Source organism: Anser brachyrhynchus, assembly GCF_964034855.1.
Source record: "Anser brachyrhynchus genome assembly, chromosome: 29".
Classification (NCBI taxonomy): Eukaryota; Metazoa; Chordata; class Aves; order Anseriformes; family Anatidae; genus Anser; species Anser brachyrhynchus.
In genome coordinates this window covers 876,531-899,288 of record NC_137722.1, presented here as the reverse complement: position 1 = coordinate 899,288, position 22,758 = coordinate 876,531, and the positions used below count along the sequence as shown (strand labels likewise).

Sequence of the window (22,758 nt, the reverse complement as noted above, 5' to 3'; positions counted from 1 at the left end):
TCTTATCTTTGAAATAGGTAAACTTCAGGGCACCAGGAGCGTACCAGTGTTGCATTGCCCTTGGTCCCTTCCCTGGCAGGCTGGGTTGTTTCACAAAGGCTTTGTTGTAAACCTTTGGGATGCCCCTGGCATATTTTTTTTTTCATCAGTGTAACTTCAAAATCCCCAAAAAAAAAAAAAAAAAAAGAAGCCACATGGAAAAAAACGATGAGCCATGTTGCCATATATTGTGGCTTTCATTTTGTGCACTTATTTTGGTGCAAATCTGAAGACGGAAAAAAAGCACTAAGCACGTGCACAAGCAGTTAAATAATAAATATTAAATATCTGTGTCCTGCAACCACAAGCAAATTTTGTAATTCTTCCAAACATCCCTCTACCAGAGAGACTGAAAACATGTTCCTGTGCTGCTGCCTGGGCAGCATTAGCCATTCTTGGAAAGCTGTGATGGGTAGAGATCATGTACTGATGGTGGATGAGGAAATATGTGCTTGGCCCATAGAGTCTTTTGCTACCCATAATCCCCAAGGATGGTTCTTTAGACCAGACTGTGCAAATGTAGCTTTACATCTGAGTCCCTGGTTTTGTCTCTCGTATGTCAGGTGAGAAGGGGATTGTCACAACTGAGGAAGGAAGTCCAGAACAGAGAACAGAAATTCCTCTGCATGTTTATCCATTTGAAATCTGGTCCTGAAATTTTCCTGGAATATATGTGGTTTTATAAAGATCATCCCTGCAATTAATTTCATGTTAGTATTTTATTTTGTTTTTTTTTTTTTTAAAAAGAAGGATAAATAGGAAGTGTCCTATTCTGGGAATTAAGATTTAAACAAAACAAAAACCCACACCTGTTGTAGGAGGTCTCATGTTTTTCCATTATTTGTTACTGTATATTGATGTCTTTTTTTTTTTCTTTAAAACAAGGTTGACATATCTGTTCTTATCTGTGTCTGTACCGTGATACTAGCCAAAAATGGAAGATAGTGGGATGCTGATGAAATGGTGTCTGTAGATGCTGTTTACATATGGCCAAGTCTTTTGTCATCTAATCCAAAGAGTTTTCCAGTGGCTCGCGTGGCAATTGGACTACTGCCCTAAATGCACGTGCCAGTTCAAAAAGTAGATGGCCCTGTGCTTTCAAGCTTTTGGTTAATCCTGCGGGACTCTGGGCTGCCCGCAGTCCCGGTGGGCTAAGGATATTCGGTAATTTGCAGGCATCGAGCCTAAAACTGATTCCAGGCTGCTAAAGAAAACAGGTTGTCTTTGTGGTTACGGCACTGAAAACTGGTATAAAGAAGCCTGGCCCCAGCTTTGTCATAATTTTGGTGTATGAGCCTGAGCAACCACTAATTGCTGTAGTTTGCCCATCAGTAAGATGTGCTTATCTAACCTCACCGTCCCTCAAAGATGCTCACAAATGTCACTGCAGCTTCAAGCAGGCGGCTGCTCTGGTACAAGCAGAAAGCACACACCCTGCTCTTGGGTTTTAAGGCAAGACGAGCTGGGCTCAGCTGCCCTAGATGCTGACCCCGCACTCTGGGCTCAGTGTTCACGCTTTCCAGAGGTGTTCTGACCGAAGCAGACTCTCAGGCACGCGTCCTGTCCCCGAAGGCCATTGCCGTGGAGGAAATGCTGCCGCTCAGCACGAGCAAGGTGGCTTGCTGTACGAGTTGAGCGCAGGTTGTGCAGTGTGTGTATTTATCTGTATTCTTTCTCATAGGTACCTTTAAAATTTGTCTGGCTTAATTTAATGGGAGCCGCTGGGATCCTGCAGACAGTAAAGGGCGAGGGTAAGGTTTTTGTCATCCGTTTGGGCTCTTCCTTCCGACAGCCCCCTTCTCCGTCTGTGTGTCTCTGCCTCTCTTTCACTTATCTTTCCCCTATGTTCTTTTCTTATGCCTTTCTCAACCGCATTATTTCCTTCCAGGTCGTTTCAGTCAAGTGAAGTAGGCAGCTGGTGTCATGTCTTCGGTATTTATCTATGGGGGCCGCCCAGGCTGGCAGCCGGGGCTGGGCAATCAGTGCTAGGGGATTTGTTCTAACAGTCTGGAACCTTTTTTTTTTTCTTTTTTTTTTCTTCTTTTTCTTTTTTTTTTTCCTTTCTTTCTTTCTTTCTTTTTCTTTTTTTCTATTTTCTGTGTAGGTCTCTTTAGTCAGCCTTGTAGCTAATGCCCTGGGCTACTCGGAACTAGGTGCCATAAAGTCCCTTAGGACACTAAGAGCTTTGAGGCCTTTAAGAGCGTTGTCCCGATTTGAGGGGATGAGGGTAAGATGCCATTAGCAGCTGATCCTTCTGCATGCCCGTGGAGCGGTTTTTTTTAAGCATGCTAGAACTGATCAAACTGGTGGAAAGACAAATTCCCAACAGAACCATGATGCAGCTGCTGACTCGATCACCTTTACCGTTGATGTCCCCTCACCCTGCCCACTGCTGCACACTCCCCTCTTAAGAAAGGGAGATGCATCCAGCTGCCTCATTACATTAATTACCGGCCCAAGCCACATGCCATTTGTAGAATATGTTAACACTTGGCTGTTCTCATTTAGCCTGGCTTTGACCTCTAGCATCCGAGGGGGCTTCTCAGCTGTAACTCTTCTATCTAGGGAGAATCACCAGGTGCAAAGAAGCAGAATTTGAACCACCTCAGGGTCTCCACCCCCTCTCGGTGTTGGCCGCTGCTGGAATTCGATCGAAAGAATCTCTGAGGGGGTTTTAAAAAATCCAATCTGCCTGCACGGGGGTAAAAGGCTGCTTCCTTTCTTGGATAACCCAAGCCTTCAGGAAGGGACCGGTGGAGAGCTCAGCTGTTTGAAAAAAAAAAGGCTTTGGTTTAATTCCTCTTGTTGCACCTTGTTGTTCTCGGTCCAGTCTGGTGGTGACTGGAAGCCTTGTCTGGTAGTGAAGCTTTTCCTTTCCACTCCCTCCCCTTTACCATGCTTTTACGGTCCCCTGTCCTGTCACTGTGACACTAGCAACGAAGCACAAGCAAAGCATTGAACTTAACAAGCTTTCCTCAAATTCTTAGACAGCACCACTGTCTTGGGGATTTGAAATTATTTCAGTGTCTTGTTACTTTGCCACTAATATTCAGTATTTGGGTGTTTTTTTTTCCATTTGGGATTGAAATAGTCTCCTAAGAATAGGCAAAAAAAAAAATAATTGTATGTTATACTGTAAGTAAAGAGTATGTCATATGAATGGGTTTCCCACTTGTTCTTAGAACAATAATTTAGGTCTTTTTGCTAAATCCCAGTTAGATCACAACTAGAGATATTACAAGAGATAAGATTATATTACATATAAAAAAAAAAGAAATTGCATTTGCAGTTTTACTGCAGGGTCTGACTGGAGTGATTCCCCCTGGATCATTCTGATTTCCTTTGGATTTGCTGTAATGTAATTGAGTGCAAAGTGCAGCATGAAATAGGCCACAAACTAATCAGGAATTCTCAGATTCTGTAGGAAGTGATAGAAGCAAACGATATAATAATAAGTCCAAAGAAGATTGTCTCTTCCCTGATACGTTATTCTTTATTTTGTGTCAGGCTCTGTTAGCTTATTGCTAAACTTTATTATGTAAGAGGGTACCAAAGGACGACAATTCTTCCATCGGCATGAAGCTAGAGCTTTTGCCGGCTGTGTCCTGCTCCTTGTCCCCTCCTCAACCCGAGCTTTGTCGCCCTGTCGGGCACCTGAGTCCCTTTTCCTTCATACAAATCTCTCCCCAGACCAATAATGCTGGGGCAGCAGGCTGTGTGCACCTGGACCAATTTTCTCGAGGTGGAATTGTTTTGCCCCTAGCAGATTGTCAGTGCAGCTCTAATTAATTTCAGTGCCACTAAAGCACGTGGTCGTTTTTGCTAGTGTATTGCTACACAGTAGTTTATGGTGAGTGTCAGGAAAAAGGGTAGTGTGATCACAAAGGAAAAGACCCAGCACTAAGCGTGTAGGTATTAAAAGCTATTTGAAAGCCATGCTGGAGAGAAGCTGTGATTTATAATACACAGTCAGGAAATTCTTATGCTTAAAGCGGGGGATTTTCATGACAGCAAAATTGATCCAGAATTATGACTGCTAATCAGTGACCCTGTTAGTTACCTAAACCCAATTATTTTTCCTTTATTTTGACTTTAAGACAAGTGTTGCTGCCCTGTACAACCAGAACAATTCTTCTAAGCCAGAGAATAGAGATCTGAAATGCCTTTGCAAAGGAAACATAAAATGTAGTTCTTTGCTTTTCTCTACTCCATAGTAATCTGCATTTTAAAGAGCTTGCTCTGCTCTTAAATTATTCAGGAAGTTTGACAGTAATGCTATGAAACATGCATGCATTTTTGTCAATTGCCAATGTACAGTCTGCACACAAAAGCCATGTTCCTTCGCTCGGATCTTTTTGAATGCTGTATAAATTTAACGTCCTGTAAGTGACTGTATTTCAGGAGGATATAACACTTCTTTTGCTTCTTGTGACGAGCTGGAATTGACCGGCATGCCAATAGCTGAAGGATTTTAGAACAAAAAGGCGTGCTGCTGTTGTGTCAGTGTGCAACAGCGAAGCATCCTATTTGGATGAAGGGGGAATGTAAGCAAAGGCATTGTTATGTACAGAGCCTGTCTGCAGGGCCTGCCTCAAATCTTTGCCTTCAGAACTCCCTGTGGACACAGCGATGAGTTCAGGATGTCATTTACTAATTGCTGCAATGCTGCTCATTGTCCAGATCACTGCTTTCTTCAGTTTTCCTTCATGCTTACTAGGATGGAGGACAGGCGCTAGCTGCAGAGCTTAGCACACGTGTGGCGATTGCATCCTGCAAACAGATCTCGTACAAGGAGAGGGGACGCCTGGCCGTGGCCAGGAGAAGTGGCAGGGCCAGCAGCAGCTCAGGTGCTGCTTTCTGAGGGCTCCTGGATCGCCCTGTGTCGAGAAGTCTTTCAAAGCTAAGGTGCAGGGGTAAAAACAGTTTAGCTGCCGTTCATCTATTAGAGGAATCTAAATTAGGAGACCATCATCAAAGATTTAATATCCTGCTGACCTAACTCTATTAAAAGTCTGGTAGCTTAAATTTTGTCATGTGTTGGCCAGGGATGCTTAGGGACATGGTGCTCCCAAACCGCGAGCACTAAAATTAGGAGATGGTGGAAGACACAAGCTCTGACCAAATCCATTCCCACTCCCTGCCGTGTTTGCTGCAGTTTGGAGGAAGGAACATGGCTTTTCTGTCTTCTTGAGCCTGCATAGCTGCATGCTCAGCTGTCTGCCTGAGACGACATGATTGGCCTTGCTTAGTCACCAATATGATCTTGATGTTTACAGCAACTCACTGCTTAGTCCTAACAGAGCAATTCGGGGCTTGGTCCCGTTCCCATCGAAGTCAGCGTCACGCAGTTTGCTGGTGACCTCGGTGGGAGCAGGAGGCAGGCGCCGAAGTGATAACAGCCTTGTTTGAAAGTGGGGAATGGCCGTAAGGGCCACTGGCTGCTAAGACCCATCAAATCCGTGAGCAAAAGCATCCTCAGGCTTGGCTCTGAGAAAACTGTAGTTAGGAGCCTATTTGAGACCGAGAAGAGAGTTTGAGCCTCACTCAGTAACGCCCCCTCTCCCTTTTGGCAACTAAAATGATTTAAAATATTTGTTGTTTACCGAAAGAAGTAACAAATCCAAAACCAAACCCAGCAAATCTAATAAGCTGGCCTGTTTTATTTTAAAAACAGAGCTTCAGTAGGTGGCTTTTAAGCTGAATTTTTTACCGCTTGGAATAAGTTCACTGCCAACTTCTGCGTGGAGTAAATGCCACAGATCTGTCAGTGGCCTTACCTCCTATTCCCCCCCCCAAAAAGAGCTGTATTAATGCTTGCTGTCTCCTGCCTTGTGTTTTGTACTGAAACTTTTTCCCACCCCTTCCAACACAGGTGGTTGTCAATGCCTTGGTTGGCGCTATCCCTTCCATTATGAATGTGTTGTTGGTCTGCCTTATCTTCTGGCTGATTTTCAGCATTATGGGGGTTAACCTGTTTGCCGGGAAATATCATTACTGCTTTAATGAAACATCCGAGGAGCGCTTTGAAATAGATATTGTTAACAACAAGACAGACTGCGAAGCCCTGATGCCACCCAACTCCACTGAGATTCGATGGAAGAATGTGAAAATTAACTTTGACAACGTTGGGGCAGGATACCTGGCTCTCCTGCAAGTTGTAAGTTTTGCCTTCATTGCCTCCCTATTAGTGGGAAACACAAGATTTTTCTAGTGTACTCTGCATTTGGATTGCTTCCCACTCTCCATGAAATACAGCATTGCACTAAATAAATCCACCCGGGTCTGGTTCTGGAAGAAAAATCCCCATTTTAGCTTTCATCCCTTTGCCTGATTGATGTGGGGCTCCCAGCACAGCGGGTGGCCCCAGCTCCACTCTTTAAAAGAGCCTACCAAATCATCCATGAGCTGACAGTAAACCTGCACATTTAGATTAAATGAAAAGATAAATATTTAAGTAATATTAAAGTTACTTATAAAGGGAGGTGACAGGGGCCAGGGAATCCCTGACATAGCTGGCACAAAGCAGGCTTGTACATCTTTACTTCAGGTGATTTCTAAGAGAATGTGTGTTTCCTTTGCTAGGCTACTTTCAAGGGCTGGATGGACATCATGTACGCAGCAGTAGATTCCAGAAAGGTAAAGTGCATGACCACTCACAAGCTCGCCTTCCAGTAGTTCACACTGCTATTTTGCTTAAAGTCAACAGCAAAAATTGTAGAACTATGCTTATGTAATGGATTTCATGCTGTGACTTTTCGTTTGCTGCTGCTACTGTGGTGAGATAAAAGATGCTCAAGCAAATCCCCGGAAGGGCAGTCCCCTGGTTGCTTTAGAGGCAGGGAAACTCCTGGTGGACTAGAAATACACTGAAAAAAGGAATACAATGAAGCTATATTTTTCATCATCAGAATATATTATGGGGGGATTAGCTAGAATTAGCCTCAATGAACCTTCGTCACTTCATCAACAAGTACCCAAGTGACTGAATTTTTGATATTCTCTCTATGTTGGAGCTCTTTCTTCAGGCACTTTTCTTGTTCTTACATGCTGGAACCATGCAAATACTTCATTTTTTCTTCTTTTTATTCTCTTTCCTTGGTTTTGTAAGAAAATATTTTTGAATGAATTTTCTTGTCCTGCACTGGGTGCAAGGCTGGAAGCAAACCGCACGACAATGTTAAGACAGCGTAAAAATGTTTTTCCCTTTTTGATAAACCGATGGATTTATACTCCCGTCTTAAAAAGAAAGGAACGATGCCTTCACTTTGACAGTGCTTGTCATTAAAGTGATCATTTCCTTTGTGATTTATAAATTACTGTATACTGTGTATGCCTAATACAGGAGCACTGACCTCATCCTGGCTGATGCTGAGCTGTGCTTCTGAGACAGGTGGGAGGTAGAGTGCTGTGGAGAAGAATGGGGACCTTCCCTCAGCACAGAATTACAGTTAAAAAGGTGTAGAAAATTACAGGAAAGCTGTCTTTAGACAAAAAGGAAACTTTTAAAGAAACAAGATCTCATTTTGACTATATTTGTATGATGTCTTTGCAGTGGCATTTATTTCTCTTCTCCCTTGCAGCAAGAAGAGCAACCCAAGTACGAGGACAACATTTACATGTACATATATTTTGTTATCTTCATCATCTTCGGCTCCTTTTTCACCCTGAATTTGTTCATTGGTGTCATCATTGACAACTTCAATCAACAAAAGAAAAAGATAAGTATTTGCTTATTAGTAGGGGAGCTGAGACCCATTTGAGGAATGTTGATAATTCAAGCCGATGGGGTTTTTCTGCATATTAGGGCCCAGGACCTTGAGCTCCTGGCACAAGTCACCCCTTCTAGAGCAGAAGCACTGTGAGCTCTTAGTCTGTCACTCCCTACCCAGCCCCACTGGGACTAGAAGAACAGGCTCAGAGAGTACAAGGTGACCCAAAGCTTTATGTAAAACTCTAGCTAGATTGGAACTTTTCCCTAGAATAAATCCACCTGCATTTCTTTTGTTGTTTTGTTTCCTTATTTGTTTTTCCTTGACTGAAATATATAGACTGGAAGTAAGATGTCCTCCTTGCCACTGTCATTTTCAATCTCTTTCTGTAATAGTGCTTTTCTTCTTTGGAAGTCAAGCTAAGGATTTGTGTGTATGGAATACCCTGCTAAATGGCCTCCATTTTAGAAAAAAACCTGACACCTCTGCTACCTCTTTATCACAAATGAGATAGAGAGGATGGGGAAGGATATAGCGCAATAAAGTGGGTTATTCATAGGAAAAAGTATTCCATTTTCTTTAAAGGAAAATCAGTACATCTTGGGTATTAGTATAAGTTATTTCTGTCTAAAATAGCTGCCACCAACTTCCCATATGGCAGGTATCCTCATGACTTAGTTAGCATGTTATTCCTTTCTCTTCTGGTGCATGAGCTGATTGTAACCAGTTTTCCTTTGCCCCTTTACTTTGGAGGTCAAGATATTTTCATGACAGAAGAACAAAAGAAGTACTATAATGCCATGAAAAAACTGGGCTCAAAGAAGCCTCAAAAGCCTATTCCCCGACCTCTGGTGAGTATGTTATAAAGGGAACTGCAGAATAGACTTTCAAAGGAGTTTCAGCTCCAAAAGCAGCCTTTGTTCTAACTCAGGCTGGAGTGCACATCACCATGTTCTTGTCATTATAATCCAGGTATGATCTGAGAAAGGTTAAAATGCTACAGCTGTGGTTGATGTTAATCAGCTGGCTCACTTGAATCAACAAAACAATCTGAAAATGCTGTGGCTAAGAGGCTGTGCATAGAGAGGGGGAGACTGCCTGGCATTAGTGAGTAGGTTCCTGGACAGTCAGCCAGCCACGTGGGTTACATTGAGCGAGACCTAAGCACATTTCCCTGCCTTGTGAAAGGCTTTGGATGGTGAGTCTCTTAGGTAATGCTATGGATAAGTCATCCTACTCTTCTGCCTGACCACTGCCAGGATGCAAAATAAGTGATGTTAGTTCATGCACCCTGCATTCGGAGCCACCACTGCAAGGAGGACCTGGCTGCTTTCTCCAGCTGTGAATGAAATTGCATCACTCTGCCTTTGCTCCCAACAAAGAGCGAGATATGCACTGCTGGTAGGGTTCTGGTAGTCCATTTTTGATATAAATAGTAACATTTTCCTACCTTTCCTGTAAACAAATTGATTTGTGGCTAGAGGGTGCCTTGAAAGCCTTAAAGGATTCTGAAAAATTGTCCTCATGCACGTTGTTACCAACATGAAGACAACTTGCTGACTAACACTAGATTTTATGTTCAAACCTTTTTGGATCATTGTCTCTCCCCGTTTGCACAGAACCGTATTCAGGGAGCTGTCTTTGACTTTGTCACTCAGCAAGCTTTTGATATAGTCATCATGATGCTCATCTGCCTCAACATGGTGACCATGATGGTGGAGACGGACACACAAAGCAAGCAGATGGAGGACATCCTTTACTGGATCAACCTGGTGTTTGTCATCTTCTTCACCTGTGAGTGTGTGCTGAAGATGTTCGCCTTGCGGCACTATTATTTCACCATCGGGTGGAACATTTTTGACTTCGTGGTTGTGATTCTGTCCATTGTGGGTAAGTAAGTGCAATGCAACTTAGAAGACTGTGAGTGCTAGGCTGTTTTTCCTGGTGTTTGCAGAGTAAGGCACATTCTTGTCGTTGAAGAGGATGTATAGGTACCAGGACTTCTGGCTTCTCTTTTTAGCCATGTGAAGAGACTGTAGCAGAGTTTAGTAGCTTGAAATCCTGACTCATGCACCTTCCTCTATTCTGGCATTCATTTCCAGTTGTATGGAGTAAAACACTTGACAATTATTCTCCCTGTCTTTAAAAACAGAAATTTTACTCACCTCGTTGGAATGTTATAATGCTTACTAACGACTGAAAATAGCATTGCAGTGCTTCCTACATCAGCATGTGATTTGCACTCTTGTTTTCAGTTCTGTTGAATCAACCAGTTTCCTCCAACAGGTTTTTGGTTTTAGCAGCTAGTCTGTAAAACACTGGAAACCTCACAAATATTACAGGGTTGCTTAAAGACCTGGCTGGATGCAGCTGTGCCCAGGCATACTGACAAAACAAAATCAGAACTTAGAGGCTGTCCTGCAGTATAAAACTTAAATCGAGATTTGGCTGCTGCTTGAAATAAGATTTGTCTTATGTGTGTTCAAAGCATCTTCAAAACAGAGCCCATAACCTGAATGTGTTGTCTAGAATCCCATGGCAGAGTTAAGCAGCAAGACACCTCTAAGAAACAGCTCATCCATCCTGACACAGGTGGAATTAAGCACTCTGCAGCTGTACCTCTCTTACTCCCCATGCAGGGGAGCTGTCTGGGGAGCCTGAGTAGCTAGCCAAGACTCAGATGCCTGAAAGTGAGGCCTCATAAACACAGACCCCTTTTGAAAATCAAGGTGTTGTGTGTTCCCAGTCCCTTGCCTAGGTTCAGAAGAGGAAGCAGACTGCACGTCACCATTGTCACTCTTGTCCCTTTCCTTCTTCTTTAGGAATGTTCCTGGCTGAAATCATTGAGAAGTATTTTGTATCACCCACGCTCTTCCGAGTCATCCGACTGGCTCGTATTGGACGTATCCTGCGTTTGATCAAAGGAGCCAAAGGAATCCGCACCTTGCTTTTTGCCTTAATGATGTCTTTGCCTGCCTTGTTCAACATCGGCCTCTTGCTGTTCTTGGTCATGTTCATCTTCTCCATCTTCGGCATGTCAAACTTTGCCTACGTCAAGCATGAGGCTGGCATAGATGATATGTTCAACTTCGAGACCTTTGGCAACAGCATGATCTGCTTGTTCCAGATCACTACATCGGCTGGCTGGGATGGCCTGCTGCTGCCAATCCTAAACCGGCCTCCAGACTGCGATCTAGACAAGGAGCATCCCGGGAGTGGTTTTAAGGGGGATTGTGGGAACCCTTCAGTGGGCATTTTTTTCTTTGTGAGTTACATCATCATCTCCTTCCTGATCGTGGTCAACATGTACATTGCCATCATCCTGGAGAACTTCAGTGTGGCGACAGAGGAGAGTGCGGATCCGCTGAGTGAGGATGACTTCGAAACTTTCTATGAGATTTGGGAGAAGTTCGATCCCGACGCCACGCAGTTCATAGAGTACAGCAAGCTCGCGGACTTTGCTGATGCTTTGGAACATCCTCTCCGGGTCCCAAAACCCAACACCATTGAACTCATTGCCATGGACCTGCCTATGGTAAGTGGAGACAGGATCCACTGTTTAGACATCCTGTTTGCCTTCACCAAACGTGTCCTGGGGGACAGTGGAGAGCTGGATATACTGAGGCAACAGATGGAGGAAAGATTTGTGGCATCCAACCCTTCCAAAGTGTCTTATGAGCCCATCACAACTACGCTGCGGCGTAAGCAGGAAGAAGTCTCAGCAGTGGTTATGCAGAGGGCTTACAGGGCTCGTTTAGCCAGACGGGGGTTTGTTAGCCGAAGGCCTGTCCCCACAAAACTGGAAAACGGAGGAACAAACAGGGAGAAAAAAGAAGGCACCCCATCCACGGCATCTCTCCCATCATATGACAGTGTGACTAAACCTGAGAAGGAGAAACAACAACGGGCAGAGGAAGGAAGACGAGAAAAGGCGAAAAGACAAAAAGATGTCAGGGAATCCAAGTGTTGAGACAAAATAATAGAATTGTACAAATTTAAAAATATTTGCAAGTGAAAAGATTGTTTACAAACTTCATGAAATATATCAATACAGAACAGCTGTGGAGACACTTACCTGAAGATCTTATACCAAACATAGTCTGCTTACTATGTGACAGCGTTGCATCTAAAGCAGTGACCTACCACCTGTTTAAAGGACCCTTGTAAACAAACATTTAAAAACAAAAAAGGAAAAAAAATGGATTTTCTATTGTTTGGGCAGGTGGATACTGCATGTTCCACATCAGTCAATGCAACTTAGGACAAACAAGCAAAATAAAACACACACACACAGAAACAAAACCCGCTGCTGGGATTCATATATTTTCCAAAGCAGCCAAAAATGGATTTTATTTTCCCATTTTGTTGTTTATTATTGAAAGAAAACCCAGAAGTCACGATGTTAAAGGGTTTGTTCATGCAAAATTAGATTTGCATTTAGCTAAGCAGCAAAATCAAAAAAAAAAGTGAAAATAAGCAAAACAACAAAAAAAGAAACTAACCACCCATTTAGCCCATGCCATTTAATTAATTGTCATAGTTTATTTGATATTTATTATCTGCATTCTACTTTCTACATGGGCTTTACTTGGTTTGGGAGATGGGGTAATCGGGTACCTTCAGCCTGCAACCAGCGCGGGCTGATTCCCCAAAACTAAAAGTGCTCGTTCAATGCATAGAAACGATTTGCATGATGGCATGCCGTGACCAGGAACCATGCATGAGGAATCATTAAGCCACAAGACACTCAGTAATCTGTCCACAGCAGTGTGTTAAGCCATAAATTCGAGGCACTCCACTGACTACCGTACACTGTATTTGGAGATAAACTTTAACAATAATCATGCCCTTCACCGGTACTTACCCGTTCTTAGCAATCTTTCATAGACCTGCCAGTAGAAAAAAAAAAAAAAAGAAACAAGCAGATGAAATACTTGTGTGTGTGTATGTTTAACAGCGTGTCTTTTTTTTCCCCATACAGCCGTCTTTTGCACACTGAAATATAACAAAAACTAAATGCTGCTCTGGACCTCATCCAAGGGGAGATGTTAAAACCTGAGAATGGCTCGTTATACTCTGTCACTGTAAAAACCAAAATCTAGGGCTTAAATACCAGCCAGTAAGTTAATTTGTATCCTGCGATATTTAGCATAATATTAATTATTAGTCAGCCTCCATCCTGCAGCGTAGACACTTTTTTTTTTTATTTCCCCTGTGGAGATGAGTGCTAAAGACCATAGCATGGCATCTCTACGGGTAGAGACGTGGGGAGCTTGGAGGGAGCGCTCCCCACAGCGGGCCTGGGGAAGGGGACATCGCTCACCGCGCGCAGCTGGCCCACGGCCGTCGGGCTCCCCGCTCCGGGCAGCTTTCAGCAGCCCCAACCCCTTCCTCCGCTCCTCCGTTGGCTTCTGCAGCGCTGCACGGGTTTGGGTTTGTTTTTCTTTTCTTGCTTCTGTAGCCATGAGTTGTGTTTTGTTTGTTTTTTTTTTTTTTGTTGGAAGCAAAAGGCAGCGCGTGCCCGTGGGCGGTGGGACCAGCACCAGGCCGGGGGTGCTGGGTGGCGAGCCGGGCGTCAGGTGCCTTCGCCTCCTTCCCATTTCTTACGCTTTCACGGACTGGCAACTAAGAAGGCCCTGCAGGGTGGGTAGGAATCAGAGCTACCTCTTGCCTAGTCTTCTCACTGCAGCAGTAAATAGTGCCACAGAAGAGAAGGTCAAGCATTTCTGTTTTCCTAGCGATCCCAGCCTCTCCACTGTCCCCCGGCACGTTTCGCGGTGTCCTCGTGACTTAGCCAGCTCTCAGCCACCGCTCCAGGCGCTGTTTTTCTTCAGGGCCAGCACAGGTCTCCCCACAGGGTAGGTTGGCAGCGCCGCAGCCCAAAGGAGACGCCGGGGTCGGCACCGCTGCCGACCCCAGCCAGGCATCACGCGGGCTGCGCCGCACGCGAGCGCGGTGTTGGACCGTGGACCAAAACCAAGGGCGCCCATCCTAGCGGGAAAAACGAAGACACCTAAACCTGTCGATGGCAGGAGGAATCCTGGTTGGCGTAAGCTCACACCCCCCCCAAGACGTTTTCCAGGAGTCGCTCGCAGCGCAGGAAGCCACGCAGCAGACAGCCGTGCCAAGTCAGCCGCTCGCAGCACGCAGGCCAGCCATCGCCGTGCCCGGAGCAGTTCTGCTGCGCCCAGGCACACAGCAAGGAACCTTTTCTATCCTGTCAGCTCTTGCCCCAGTCGCTCCTAGGATATGATGTATAATAACAGAGAAAACATACATATGTACAGGCTCCATTGTAAACAGCACAAGAAAAAAAAAATAGCTGAAGAGTGTGGTTGAACTTTTTAAGAGAATATTATAAATACTGTAATATATCATTTTATTTTATCAGCATGCCTTTTTGTAAATACAAAGAACTACAAAAATAATAGAATGGCTTCTGGCTTATGCCATTGTCCATGTTTATTTTTATTTTTTTAATATCTTTCTGTTGTCCTTAGACTTTAGATAGCCAGTAAACGTCCCCCAAAGAAAAAACAAAACCCTACCGTCCAAAAAAAAAAGATTTAAACAAACAAACAAACGGCTTTATTGCAAATGATCTTTGCAACATCAGGAGTAGGTATTTTTGGGTTCCAATGTGCAATAAGTTGACCACTTCTATGCAAGATTTGGCTAAACTTCATAATTGTTCTTAAGCTGGGCTATTGACTCGTAGGTGAAGCTTGGTACATTTAGCGTTCATGCTGGCACTTTCATTAAGCTGCTCAGTTACTTTCAGAAAAAATCCCTTCAGACTCTGTATATATATTTATTTTTTTAAACATTAGATCTGTATTAAACGCAAGAGGCCGGTGGTATCGTTAATCGGTATGGCTTAAAAAGGAAGAGGAACGAATAGTTTCTTCACCTGTTCTTTGGCTGGAGGCAAGTCCTTCTGCTCAGAGAAGAGTTTTGCAGGGTTTTTGCTTTGTTCTTCATCTCGGTTTGCTGCTCGGGGCAGGCAGCGCCATCAGCACAGGTGCTGAAGATAACGGATCTGCATTTCGGTACGTCTTCACTAGGTGAAGCCAAGGACAGAGGGAAACTTGGGTCCAAAAGCATTAAGGACATCGGTGTCATACACAAGTCTGAATTCAAAGGCGTACACAGAATTTATATTCCAGATTCAGGGTTGTGGGCATAAAGTGAGGGTGGTGTTGGCAATTAAAGGGGCATAGCCAAGAAGTCAAGACTACAACAAGTAGCTCTCTTCCCTCCCCCCATTTATAAAATTCCCCTTTTTAGTTAATTTCTTACCGTGTTCTAAAAAGAGCAGAGGGGAGGGGCAAAAAGGAAATACCAATTTAAGCTGCTTTATTCACTTTTCCTGTTCACCTTTTTTTAAAATATAGAAGCCAATGTTGAACAACAACAACAATAAAATAAAACCATGATGTTAGAGGCCACACCCGAGTTTGAATTATTTAATTTTCCGCCGCAAAAAAAAAAAAGTTAAAGCTGTAAAAGATCAATAGTGAAGATTAGTGTATTAGAAAATTGCATGGTGGCTCATAATGTTCTTACCCAACATGATTAAGAATTACGTTACTATAAGCCAAAAGACAATAAAATAAACGTTACCCTTTTCACTGTACAAGGTAAGGTTGTCTCGGTGTCCCAGTTATTTGCCTGGTTGCACTCTCCTTCCCTTCCATACTTCTTTTTTTGGCTGCTTTTTGGTTGAAAGCGTGCAAGAGAGACCAGAGTAGGATGCTGCTGGGGGGAGGTTGGTGTCTCAGCTCCTGCCGGTGCCTGGCTTGCCCTTGCTCCCAGTCCTGTGCCACGCTCAGTGCATCCCTGGGGACCGGTGGCTTGGTGGCCACAGGGCTCCTGGCCATGGGCAGCGTGGTGCCCCTCGTCCATTCGGGCTGGGCCCACAGGTGCCGGCAGCAGCGCGCCCCACACACGGGTTGGCTCTGCTGCTGCTGCCCATGTCCAGCGTGCCCTGGCACCAGAGGACTTCAGCCTGCAGCGCTCAGCCTGAAGACCCCTCTCGTTTGCAGTAAAAGTCGCTTAAAAAGAGGAGCCAGAACAGATCTCAAGCCAGCAGCAAGCCCTTCCCCGTGCCGCTGGCCACGCAGCATCCACACGGCCAAGCAGGACGAGCACCGAGGCCGGTGCCAAGGACCCCAACCAGCACCGCTCGCTTGGGCGCTTTGCTGCAAAGCCGCGCCATCGCCTTCCCAGTCCCTGCTTGCTCCAGAAGCAGGGTGAATCCAGCGGGGTCCCACGTGTGCTGATGAAGAACTGGACGGCAAGAACTGAACCCACACAGGGGCACAAGCCCGCATGCTGCCCAAGCACGGGGTCCTGCTGCTCAGCAGTGCTGAAAGGCCCCGGAGCGGGGATGTGGCAAGCATCCGCCTGCATCGACCCCGTCAGCCCAGCACCAGCTCCAGCTCCTTGCACTTCTTTGGAACCGAAGGGCTGAGTCGTGTGCGAGCTCCGTGCCTCACCTCGCTGGGGACCAGGATCTGAAATGAGTTGTTGCTCGTCAAACGGCCGAGGTAGCTCCTTGAAATTATTTCTTCTGCTAGGTCCAAATTAATTCACTAAACGTGACTTTTAGGGCCAGGCACCGCGCCTCGACATGGACAACAACACAACCGTTTTCTAAACAAGTCAAGTTAAAGAGAAACAGAAATCACTTCCCCTTTGCCAGGTCACTGCATATCATAATCATGCGCACGAAGGGCACAGTCTCCAGCAAGAGACACGTCATCTCCTCTTAGTGCAGGGAAGCAGGACACCTGCCTTCTGGTCCCACTTCTACCCATCTGTAAAATGGGCATCTCATTACCTACCTCACAGGGGTGTTGTGAGGCTTAATTAGCGACTGAGTGTAACGATCTGAGACTTGCAGCTAGCATGGGCACCACGGTGTGCGCAGCACCAGCCTGGTCCATAAAAATGCTGCTACAAAACCTTCTTGGCCAGTGCTGCTCCAGCTGAGGCAGCTTCCCACTGCCGGGGTGAGATCCAGCCGCTCGCTTTGCTCACGGGTTGGTCTGAGGCCTCCACGGCAGCCTCGCTCCCCCAGCATTCCCGCATTTTATTCTGCTTTATTCTCTGCTTTACGGGAAGAAAGGAGGAGGACGGGACCAGCTGGGGATGGGAGGGAGGAGGAATGAGTACAGGGAAATGCAGCGGGCTGGGCGTTCAATGTCTGGACTTTGAGTTCCTTTGTACTGTACATCTTTTTACTTTGGAATTTGCAATAAAAAGCTGTGTCCAGCTTGGTTTCATTCTCTCTCTTGGATGCCCTATTGTTCTGTTACCTTCATGATGTAGCTGAGCATGGTAAATGCCTGTCCTGTGCCCCGAAAGCACCACACGATCTTGCCTCGGTGCTCGGGCAGCTCTGGAAACCAGGAGGTGCAAACTCCTTTTCCTTCTCACAGCGATGAGGCTGAGTTATCCCAAAAAGCATGCAAAGGACAACAGTGATAATATGACTTAGTTCTGACCAGGGACATGGTGCCTGAGCTATACAGGGAGGTATGTGGCGCTGAGCTTTTCGGGTTCAAGGCTGGCTGCTTGCAAAGCAAGCATTGAGCTGCTGCAGTGCAGAGCCTGCTCTTGGCTCTGCAACAAGTCCTGCAACACCCTGGCCATGCAAACACCTCTAGTGTAGAAACCAGACAGGGTTTGGTGCCCAGGCTGGGGCAGGACCCCGGCAGTGGCTTTGCAGAACCAGGCTGAGCTGATGGGTGCACGCTGGGATCCAGCCTCTCTTGAGCAAACACCCCAGCTCCTTTGGGACCAGGAAGTCACAGTTTCAAAAACCACACAGCCCCGACACTGAGCTCACCCCAACCTTAGCAGGGCACATTCAGGCTTTTAGTGTTTAGGGAGGCCGAGTGCTAAAATGCATTAGGGGAAGCATCCTGCCATAAACGCCGTGCGCTTGCTTCTGGACATCAGCCCACCCCTGCAAACACACGGCCCTCCGGGCAGATCTGTAACCCCTAAGCAGCAGCGCCTTGGGCTATCACAAAGCCATCCCTGAAGAGTAAACACCCTCGTCCCTCACTGCGGTGAGGCCATCAGGGACGCAGCATCCTCAAAGCTCTGCTCCCCACCGCCCCACGCCACATGCTGCCCCCTCAAACGCCCCGGTTCCCGTGGCCGCTGTGCTGCAGCGTGGCAGATGGCAAAGCCGCCTCTCCTGCCGGCCTCCGCAGCTCCCCCGAGCCCGGTAACAGCGCGAGCGGGGCGGCCGCTGGGCTCTGACCTTCGCTTACTGTAAGGAGCAGCCCCGAGAGGAGCAGCCCTGTGCCAGGAACCGACTGCGCTGCTGCTTCAGGGAACAGCACTCTCTAAAGGGCAGGAGACACAATTTCATTTAAAAGAAAAAAAGTCGGTGTTACTTGTCCTTAATTTTCTTCTCTGTTACTGTATTCAACTGCTTGTTGGTTGGATTGATGCAATCTGTTTCTTGATACAAAAAGATTTTAACTCTAATGACAGCAATCAGACCCAAAGCAAAAGATTTTTAGTTACTGCGCAGCAGTTTCTTGCTTAAGAAATGGAAAGAAAAACCCAGCCCCAATGTAGCAAACGGCCCAACAAGCAACCAAAGCCCCCACATCAGCCGCAGGTTGAACGGCTGGAGCATGCTCGTCCCAAAACCCAGCTCCAGGAAAGCAAAGAGTGTTCAGGACAACCCCAAGCAGCACAAAACACCTCCACAGCAATAGTGCATCAAGGCATTGGTGTTATAATTAACCTCTCTCCCACAAATAATTAATCCCAGCTCCTGGTTTAGCTTAATAACACGGCAGAGAGCTTTTGCCTCTGCCCAGGCTGGGTGCTGGGGGGCACCCAGCAGCTCTGCAGCCCAATGGACAGGGGGGTGCTGGATCCGGAGCATCATGGTGCTGCCTGCCCAGGCTCCTGTGGCCACCAGGATGCCCCCAAGCATCACCCACCTGCAACCTCACAGCATGGAGGGGGGACCCTGAGGCTGCCAGGGCTCGGCGCAGCTTCGCTGGCTGCTAACTGCAGCCCAAGAGGCCAAAAATCCGCCCCACAGAGCACGGCTGCAGCACCGGCTTGGAGAAGCAGCCACGTCGGGGTGTTTGGGGAGGCTCCACAGCCAGTGCTGTCAGCCCCCTGGGAAGGCAAAACGGATTGAATCCGGTGAGAAGCTCAAACTTGATCCTCTGAAACAGGTTGCCGAACTGCTGGGGTTCAGCAGGAGGGGATTCCTACAGGGCTGGGGACATTTCCACAAGGAGAGGGAACAATTTCCCTATCCCCTTCCCAGGCACCGCAGCACAAGCTACAGCAGAGAAGCACCACTGGGCACTAGGGAAAGGAGGATGGGGGGCTCAGAGAGCACATCCAGGGCATGGCCAAGGGAGCTCTGCTTGGCTCCGTCCCTGCCATGGGGCACTCCAACATCCAGGGACAACGACGGACACCTCCTATGCAGCAGGGGATGACTGGTGGACAGCTTTGGAGGCTCTAAGAGGACCAAAGCCAAGGACGCTCGAGGCTCACACAAGCCAAGGAGAACACACGGAGTTGGCCTCTAGCTCTCAGCTTCTCCACAAGGCTTTATTGCTGCTTGGTTGCTCTCCAGCCCCTTCTGGGGGATGCTCTGGTCTGGGTGATGTTCCTGCTTCAGGTGGTTTCCGAGCCCAGCAGCCAGTGACAGGAGTAGGCAGCAGCCAGGATGGTGAAGATGGAGGCGAGGAACCCCCCGAGGATGCCGTAGGCCACGGAGCTGACCCAGCCCCGGAGGCTGCGGGTGTACGGGGGGGGTGGCCGCCTCTCGAAGCGCAGCTCCCCCAAATCTCCCATGCCCCTGGCCAGGGCCCTCCTGCCCCGTGCCCCAGCGGGCTGCTCGCCCTGCGGCAGCAGCCGTGAGGAGGTGAGGTGCTGCACGGTGCGGCCGTACTCCTCCACGTTCCTGCGCAGCTCCAGGCTCCTGTCCTGGTTCAGGTTTTTCCCCAGCTCCCGGGCTATGTCGTGGCGCGCGATTTTGTAGAGGCTGCGGACCAGCAGGTCCCAGGACGTCCCCTTTCCTGCCGACTCCAGCCAGCGCCGCAGGGCTCCCGAGCAGCCAGGGCGGTGGCAGAGAGCACAGGGGCCACGGGGACGGTTGCTGCCCCCCGGGAGCTCCGGCTTCCCCAGGTCCTCCTTGGGTCCCTCCAGTTGTCTCTGGAGCTGGCGGCACTCAGACAGGGATAGCAGCGCGGCGATGCGGCTCATGGTGTGACGTCCCACTTTGTCTGCCTCCGTGGCCTCGCACCAGCTGCCTGCCACCAGTGAGAGCAGGATGAATGCTGTGGGTACCCTTGACATTGTCGCATCCCAGCAACACGGCTCCCCCAGATGACCTCACAAACTGGGGCATTCCAGGGATGTCACCTTGGGGGCATTGTCCCTGTCCCTCCCAGGGCTGAGCATCTGCTGTCCGCAGTGCTGTGCCCAGCTCAGCCCCAACCCTTCTGCCCTCTCACACTCAGCCCAGCCAAGCACTTTGTTTGGCCACCAAATGCACCAAATTCCCAACAGAGCTGGACCAAAAGCCTGCTGGAGTTCAAGAAGCATTTGGATGACGCTCTCAGCCACATGAGACCGTGACACATTGTTTTGGGGTGCCCCTGTGCGGAGCCAGGAGTTGGATGCGATGATCCTTGGGGGGCCCTTCCAGCTCAGGATATTCCCTGATTCTGTGAAAGGGCTGTGTCCTGGTTCCAGCTAGGACAGAGTTAGTTTTCCCTCATAGTAGCTGGTAGGGTGCTATGTTTTGGATTAGGATGAGAAGAGCGCTGATAACATGCTGATGTTTTAATTGCTGCAGAGCAGTGTTTACACCAGGCCAAGGCCTTTTCGGCTTCTCGCTCTGTCCTGCCAGCGAGCAGGCTGGGGGTGCAGCAGGAGCTGGGAGGGGACAGACCCAGGACAGCTGACCCAAACTGGCCAAAGGGGTATTCCATACCATCTGGCGTCATGCTAAACAATATATAGGGGTGGCTGGCCGGGGTGGGGGGGCCGGCTGCTCGGGGATAGGCTGGGCATCGGTCAGCGGGTGGTGAGCAATTGCATTGTGCATCACTTGTTTCTTACACATTATTATTATTAATACTATTATCATTATCACTATTATTATTATTATTGTTGTTATTATATTCCTGTCTTAATAAACTGTCTATCTCAACTCACCGGCTTCACTTTCCCGTTTCTCTCCCCCATCCCAGAGAGGGAGGGGGGAGGGTGAGCGAACGGCTGTGCGGTGTTTAGCTGCCGGCCGGGTTAAACCACAACAGTCCTGGGAAACCCAGCGCTGTTTGCAAAGGGCTTTGGGACACCTTCCTCACTTGCAGCAGCGTCCGTCCGTCCATCCAGGCAGGACAGCCTTCATTTTCCTGCCTCTTCCTCACCCCGGGGCACGCTGCTTGCACTCAGAGGACATAGGACTTGGCTCGGTTGTTCCAGAGTCCTGTTGTCCCCAGCAACTTGTCACTGCTTTTTCAGTAGAGGATTTGGCCGTGGCTCAGCCAGGTCATCTCCACCAGCCTCGGCCCCTCTCCTAAAGACGAGGGCAGAAGCTGCCATTTCCCTCCCAGGCGAGGGGACGCAGAGCTCTGCAAACCCCGCTGCGCTGCTGGGCTGGAAATGGGGCGCGCTCCCCGCTCCACCCCACAGTCAGAGGGAGCAGAAAGCAGAGCAGGGCTCAGCCGGGGGTTTTGCACAGGGAGCAGCCGAGGAGCCGTAACCACGAGGTGGCAATGCAGCCCTGGCGACAGCAGCCTCCCCAGGCACTCCCACTTCGTGACCCATGCCGTGACAGTGCTCCCATTTCCCCGGGACACGCGTGTTTCTCCCCAGACAACCCCAGCGCGGGGCGATGCACAAGGCAGGGACCCAGGAGCAGGACCGATGCCCTCACCGGAGGCTTGCGAGGCCGACGTTACGGGGCTCTGTCCTCCAGCATCCCCTCTCCTGGCTCGCTCCATCACCACAACCCCGCATCCTTCAAGCTGCAGGGCTCAGGCATGGCAGGGACACGTCGGGAGCTGACTTTGCCACCGCAGACGGATTTAGCCACTGGACGAGGACGATCGCAGACTCACAGGGGCAAATCACGCATTGTGGAGGCCGTTTTCAATCCCATTGCAAAGATCAGAAAAAAAAAATAACCCCTGGAGAACGGATTTCTCCAAAATTTTGATGTCCTGGTCCAGCCCATGCAGCTCCTTCAGAAGGTTCAGTAAGGAGAGGTCCGGAGGGTGGTGGTGAGGTCGGGACAGCTGCTTCCTGCCCTGCTGGGTCTCGGGTGCTGCCAGGGAGCATTTCCAGGAGTTTTCACCTTGACAAAAGCTCAGCCTCCGTCTAAGTGGGGCACACACCTAGCCAGGTTCTTAAGGAACCACCCAGCTGAGCGGCCTGAGTCCACGCACCGAACCCAGCGCCATGGTCCTACCAAAACTGAACAAATTCTGCATGGAAGAAACCAACCAACCAACCAGACAAAAACCCAAATCCAGCTGTGGACTACTGCTGTCACAGAGGCCTTCGATGAGATCACTTTTTCTATGCTACTCTCCTTAGAGCTTGCTGCAGAAAGTTTCTTTTAAACAAACCTGTTCTCTGCCCTGTTCCTGCTGCCACGTGGAGGTGGGTTTCTCCTGCTGGGAGAAGCAGCGCCAAGCAGAGGAGCTGGGGTGATCGGAGTGTCCCCCAAAAATGCCAGGGACTTGGGTGGCTCAGACGAGAGCAGGCAGGGTTCACCAGTTTTGTGGGGTTACCCAGCCGCACGCATGGTTTCCGTTTTCAAGTCTCCAAATCTCACCAAGAGGTCAGGGCCCGGCTGCAAATTCATCTCAAGGCTCTGCAGTGCCAGGAAACATCCACCTCGGCCGCCTTTGCCATCACATCCCAGCTGGAAGCAGCCTCCAGCTGAGCTTTCCGTGCTCTGGGGAGAGCAGAGCTGGGTCCCAAGGCACTATTTTGG

At 48.2% G+C, this 22,758-nt stretch overlaps 2 protein-coding genes across 6 annotated transcripts in view; one reads left to right on the top strand and one right to left on the bottom strand.

Moving 5' to 3' along the window:
- The window catches only part of SCN8A (sodium voltage-gated channel alpha subunit 8), a 60,577-nt gene extending 45,193 nt beyond the window's left edge, over positions 1-15,384 (top strand). For 4 of the 5 annotated variants that reach the window (XM_080570744.1, XM_080570743.1, XM_080570746.1 and 1 more), the window contains 7 exons: positions 2,144-2,266; positions 5,912-6,196; positions 6,622-6,675; positions 7,620-7,757; positions 8,495-8,599; positions 9,368-9,638; positions 10,571-15,384. In XM_080570744.1, coding sequence (XP_080426870.1) covers positions 2,144-2,266; positions 5,912-6,196; positions 6,622-6,675; positions 7,620-7,757; positions 8,495-8,599; positions 9,368-9,638; positions 10,571-11,718 — 2,124 coding nt within the window. In that variant the 3' untranslated portion in view covers positions 11,719-15,384. Of the gene's footprint in view, positions 1-2,143; positions 2,267-5,911; positions 6,197-6,621; positions 6,676-7,619; positions 7,762-8,494; positions 8,600-9,367; positions 9,639-10,570 lie in introns of all 5 variants that reach the window. The other variant, XM_080570747.1, reaches the window with a different exon arrangement.
- TMDD1 (transmembrane and death domain 1) lies at positions 12,877-20,994 on the bottom strand. Its single transcript, XM_080570789.1, has one exon. The coding sequence runs from the start codon at positions 20,100-20,102 to the stop codon at positions 19,419-19,421; it is 684 nt and encodes a 227-aa protein (XP_080426915.1). The 5' UTR covers positions 20,103-20,994; the 3' UTR covers positions 12,877-19,418.
- Between the last annotated feature and the right edge of the window lie 1,764 nt (positions 20,995-22,758).